The sequence below is a fragment of the Myotis davidii genome, unplaced genomic scaffold (assembly GCF_000327345.1).
Source record: "Myotis davidii unplaced genomic scaffold, ASM32734v1 scaffold967, whole genome shotgun sequence".
NCBI classification, from domain to species: Eukaryota; Metazoa; Chordata; class Mammalia; order Chiroptera; family Vespertilionidae; genus Myotis; species Myotis davidii.
The window spans coordinates 2,630,240-2,636,291 of record NW_006383014.1 but is presented as its reverse complement, the minus strand read 5'-3'; the positions used below and the strand labels follow the sequence as shown (position 1 = coordinate 2,636,291).

Genomic DNA, 6,052 nt, shown 5'->3' with positions numbered 1-6,052 from the left:
CCAGTTCTGAGGCCTTGAAGCTGGCTGAAAGCAGGTTTCTGGGGATTGTTTAGCTTCTATAATTGCAACATAGTTGCTTAGAGTGCAGCTCAGAGGCCGGCAGCAGCAGGCAGGGAAACTTGGCTTCCTCCATCACTGAAGCAAGCAAGCCTCCTGTTCACTTCAGCTGCCTGCTGCCGGCTGCCATCTTGGTTGGCAGTTAATTTGCATATCGCCCTGATTAGCCAATGGGAAGCGTGTCGGAGGTACGGTTAATTACCATGTTTGTCTATTATTAGATAGGACTAGGATACTGGTCTACTGCATAGCTGTAAAATAGTATAGTACCAGCCCCCTGTTTTGAGGTTAAAACTTCATTGAGGTATCATTGACATACCATAAAGTCCACCTACTTAAAATATACAATAATTTTTTTGGTATATTCACAGGAGTTGTGCAACCATCACCACAGTCAATTTTAGAACATTGTCATCACGCCCAAAAGAAACTCTGAGCCATTAGTGGTGACTCTACCTTTCCCCCTAACTTCCCCAGCCTGGGTGACCACCAATCTCTTTTCCGTATCTACAGAAATGGGCATTTGATATAAGCAGAATTATTTGATATGTGGGTTTTGGTTTTGGGGGTTTTTTTTGTGACTGGCTCTCACACTCAGCATATTTTCAAGGTCCATCCATGTTTTAATGTGTTTCTGTACTTAATTCTTTGTATTGCCCCCAAATACTCCATAATATGGATAAGTCACATTTTATTTAGCCATTTATCAGTTGAACATTTGGGTTGTTTCCACTTTTGGGCTATTCTGCATAGTGCCACTATAAATATTCAAGATCCCTCTGTCACTCTTCTCTCTGACATTTCAACATGGTCTTTCATATAGTGGCATAGCACAGATGGACTTCCATGGTGATGAAAGTCTCCCAAGAGTGAGTGTCCCAAGAGAACCCAGTAGACATTGTATGGTCTTTTTTAGCCAAATCTTGAAAGTCAGCATCTTTTCCATCATTCTATTCATTTCAACATTCTACTCATTGAGGTGATCATAAAGGCCTACCTAGTTTGAGGGGAGGGGACATGGATTACATCTCCTCATGGGAAGCATGTCAAAATATTTGCTGATCTGTTTTAAAACCATGTAGGCTCTTTCCACTTCCCACTATCCAACCCAACACATTGAATGTGACTACTGCCATCAATTCCTGAGCCCTTTCCTCAAAACTTTATTGCTATTTTCCTTCTGTTCTCCTTTTATTAGGCTTGAATCTTTTTTAAAAAAATTATCCCTATCATTTTAACGGGATTTATGGAGACAGAAAATTAGGCCATTTTTATTTCTGATTCTAATGTTGATCTAATTTTTCACTGTGGAACTCCCCTGTACTTTCTCAACTGTTCTTCACAGCTCTACTAAACTCAGTACCTAACCTGGTTAAGTAGTTGTCTTGGAACAATGTCATCTGATTTCTGCCTATAGGTACCATTGTTGGTTTCAAACATCTCTGAAATGCAGAACAGAGTACTAGAAGAGGTTCAAAATCTGAATTTTATAAAGGACAACAGTGCCACCTTTATTGAGAGAAAACTTAGTTTTGAAAAGAAGAAGCCTGTGCAAATTCCGGTGAGTTTGGTAACATTCATGCCAATGATGACTATCACTTTTTTGCCTTGTTTAAACCACAATTTATATTATTTTCCACATCACTTATCTCATTCAAATATCCTGTCATTTACACACTTATTTTATGCAGACACTTTTGTCTTTTTACCCTCTACACTATGAACTCTAAGCGTATACATTTTTATTTGTTTTGTACATGATGTTTTTATTCCAAGCAACTAAAATGGTGTCTGATATAAGATAGATATTTTATAAGTATCTTTTGAATAAATATTAGAATTTTATAGAACTAAATTGTATAGTTCAAACCTTTCACTTTTGACGTGGCCTTTTCAAAGTTACTTAGTGGCAGAGCTGGGATGGGGCTAGGCCTCTTGACTCCTGCCTAGTTTACCGGTATTATTTCCCAGAAAAAGAGATACACATCTACAATTTACTTAATTAAATATTTATCAAGTGCTTAATATGGAAGGACACGTCTACAGTGTGACAAAGCTAAAAATGCGTTCACCGTAAGAGAGGGATTAGAACCTCTGCCTTCTTATTTTCTTTGAATTTTCTTTCTTTTCTACAACACTGCCCTCATGTGCTAGCTAGAGATTTTTTCACTGTATAACTCAGCTGGATACTTCACAATAATAGCCCAATCTATGCCTCAGCACTGAAATAATCCCAGATCCATGTATGGCTTCAACATTTTAAAAAATTCCAGAGGAGAAGTGTTTATCAACCCAGTGAGGATTTTAGAACACAGCTGTCTAAACCAGAATTCCTCCTTACCTCTCCCAGCCAGAAGTGCCACGTCAAACTGACACTCACCGCTCCAGACTTCTGTCCACATACACTACAGAGGAACTCTACCAAGCGAAGCGCAAATGCAATGCTACACAAGAACATGACATCAATCTTCTGGAAGGGGAGTTGGTGGCTGTGATGGAGCAGAAAGATCCATTGGGGAGTACGAGCAGGTGGCTTGTTGACACAGGAAGTAAGTGATTTGCTTAAGATGCACAGAACTATCACCTCTCCTCTGGTTGAGTCTTTCCGGGGACCTCTGTGTGCTTCTCTAAACACAAATGTTTGGAAACTGTATACGAATGACCTTGTTTCTTCTTTCTTTTTACTCCTGTCTAGTTATTAAAGGATATGTGTATTCTTCCTTCCTAAAACCCTACAATCCGGCCAAAGCGCAGAAGATGGGTGCTGAGAACAGGTCCTGTGATGATGACTTTGATAACATCAGCCTCTTTGTGTCTTCGCGGCCAACTAGGGACAGTGTCACAAGCACCCCAGAAGGTAGCATAAGTGACAGCAGCTCCTCTCTGAGTGGCACATGTGGAAAGTTTGAAACAAATGGCACTGATGTTGACAGCTTTCAAGAGGTAGACGAGCAGGTAAGAATTTCAACCTTGATGTAAAGACACATGGCTGTTCAAATCATGAAAGATGTTCTCGCTGATGGCGCTCTTTCTTACTATAAGACTTGGTGGAAGAGCATCAGCTTTGACGTCAAGACCTGCTAGTAACTCTATTAGCGCTTACTCTCTGTGCAAGTGTTTGCAGGGAATTCCTTCTCTGAGTCTGTTTCCTCAAATGCAGGCATAAGGACATTAATTCCTATTTTGCAGAGTTGATGTGAGGATCAGGGATAATGTGGATAGGTAAAGTACCTGGCATGGAGTGGCACTCAGTAAGTAGTGGTGCTACCTTTACCCGGCTGTGATATACCGTATTTGCCGGCGTATAAGACGATTTTTTGGCCCTGAAAAATATGCCTCCAAGTGGGGGGTCGTCTTATACGCCAGGTACACTTCAGATAGACTGCCCATAGTGCTTGCCCCGTGCCATAGTGGCCTCCCGATGCCCGCCCACTTCATTCCACATACCGTTCAGGCATCAGCAGCGCTGCTGGGTGTATGCTCGGCTGTTATGCGATTTTGCTGTTATGCGATTTTACCACACTCGCAAAATCGCACACAGCCGACCATACACCCAGTATGATAGCGCAAAATCACGAATCGCGATACCATACTGGGTGTATGGTTGGCTGTGTGCGATTTTGCGAGTGTGGTAAATTCGGGTTACCGTATATTTCTTTACATATGCATTGAAGATTCGCGATTTTGCGCTATCATGGTGCCTGTTAGAATGTTGAAGAGCTCGCACTTGCGCACTAGTGAGGTCCCAGGGAGATGCTGATGCAAGGGTGGACCTTGCTAGGGACTTGCCCGGCACTTGCTCTCTACCTCTATTTGTTATCTTACTTCTATCATTGACAGTCCCTCTAGGTTGTGGGCTGCTTGCCTGTGTTCCTGAGAAGCATCTACGGTACCAGTCTATAGAGTGTGTTTTCTTTAGTGAATTACCGGTATGTTTACCGGTAATAAACTTGCACTGTTTTATGTATATGTTTGATTACATACAGCCTTGTGACAGTTTTCCTGCATGTCATAAGCATTTGAATATAAATTAAAATGTTAAAATCAAATCTGATATTGTTTTACCTTTTATTTGGTGTGTGGAAGGTGTGCGGAAGAGGGGGTAGTCTTATACGGCGAGTATATAACAAACTCTGTATTTTGAGTGGAAATGTTAGGGGGTCGTCTTACACGCCCAGTCGTCTTATACGCCGGCAAATACGGTACATAGAGTGAAGGTGGTCTTCTTATACTCCCCCCATAGAGGAAAACAGCTCATACTGAACAGATTGCCACCATCAGTAGCCTCTGGAAAACTGTTCCTAAATCTTCTGAGGGCAATATCTGCATTGAGTTATCTATGAATTGGCCATTTTTAATCTTGTAAAATGACATATAACATATAATGACATTTTTAAAGAGCTACTTTTCCCTCAATGCATCAATGCAAAGGCGATTGGGATGATTCTTTTGCAAATGGTTAGTTAACTATAATGTAGAGTTCCTTTTTTATACTTCAGAAAGTTTCAGTATATTTAACTGTTAATCCCCAAGTGGTAATCAACTACCTAATTACCTGGTTCTTTTTTTAAGTTGCTTTTTTCTTCAGTGGCTTTTTATTAATTAACTAGAGGCCTGGTGCACAAAATTCGTGCATGGGGGGAGGGGGATGTCCCTCAGCCCGGGCTGCACCCTCTCTAATCTGGGACCCCTTAGAGGATGTCTGACTGCCAGTGCGGGATCGGGCCTATACTGGCAATCCTGGACTGCTCACCTGCCTGCCTGCCTGATTGCCCCTAATTGCTTCTGACTGCCAGCCTGATCTCTCCTTAACTGCTCCCCTGCTGGCCTGATTAATCCCCTGCTGGCCCAATCGCCCCCAACTGCCCTCCCACTGGCCCAATTGCCCCCAGCTGCCCTCCCCTGCCAGCCATCTTGTGGCGGCCATCTTGTGATGACACGAGGGCATCGAGCGAGGACGCAAGAACCACCTAGACATTTATTAGTATAGATTTTGTTTTTTATAAGGGTAATACATGCTATTTGTGAAAAGTTTAAAAAGTATAAAGATTATATATATAATATATATTAATTCCTTCCCTAGTTATACTCTGATTCAGAGACAATATTCAGATTATCCTTTCAGACATTGTGCATATACAAACACATATTTATATGAGTGGGAACATGCATGTGTTAAATAATCTTTTTTTTCACTTAACAATGTACCTTAGACAACAGTAACTAAATATCTACCTCCTTTTTTAATAAATTGATTTTATAAAGTTATTCAAAAGTGGGAGTAAATTGTATCATCTTTGTGAACAGTGAAAATACACTGTTTATTGTAATGTGCACATCTGGGTATCCTACAAAGCAACTTTTTGTGTGACTATTTAGACTTTTGTTCTTGATTTTATTTTATTATCAGGAATATCAACTGAAACCTGTACTGTCTTAACTGGATGACGCTTGGGGTCAGCATTTCTTTCCCAATCCTTTCCTACCTTGGCAGCAACACTTCCCTTGCTCTCTTCCAGAATTGCAACAACACATTGTCAAGGGAGGTTATCAGCTGCAATCTAGCCTTATTGGTGGTTGTAGTGGATCCTGGCAAGAAAGACAGAAGGATGGGTGGCCTTGGCCCCTATTTGATATTCAGGAGATTCAGTGGGGCCTAAAAATCAGTCCGAAACAGGCAAGTTCTGATTGACTTAAGATTTTATTGGCTCTTGTTTGCTGGAAGGTTTTTGATTACTGCTTCGATTTCCTCCATAGTTATTGGCCTATTGAGATTTTTAGATTCTTCCTGATTGAGTTTTGGAAGGTTGTATTTTTCTAGGAATATGTCCATTTCCTCCAGGTTGTCTAGTGTGTTGGAGTAGAGTTGTTCATAGTATTTTCTAACAATCATTTGTATTTCTGTGGGGTCTGTCGTTATTTCTCCTCTTTCATTTCTGATTTTGTTTATTTGGGTCCTCTCTCTTTGTTTCTTGGTGAGCCTGGCTAGAGGGGG

At 41.0% G+C, this 6,052-nt stretch overlaps 1 protein-coding gene across 1 annotated transcript in view; it reads left to right on the top strand.

The window, feature by feature from the left end:
* The first annotated feature begins 1,479 nt into the window (after positions 1-1,479).
* Positions 1,480-6,052, top strand: part of LOC107181667 (rho guanine nucleotide exchange factor 38-like) — a 15,386-nt gene continuing 10,813 nt past the window's right edge. Inside the window, exons 1-3 of the mRNA XM_015558100.1 lie at positions 1,480-1,618; positions 2,408-2,606; positions 2,753-3,012. Of these exons, the coding sequence (XP_015413586.1) occupies positions 1,505-1,618; positions 2,408-2,606; positions 2,753-3,012 (573 nt within the window). The 5' untranslated portion in view covers positions 1,480-1,504. The remainder of the gene's footprint in view (positions 1,619-2,407; positions 2,607-2,752; positions 3,013-6,052) is intronic.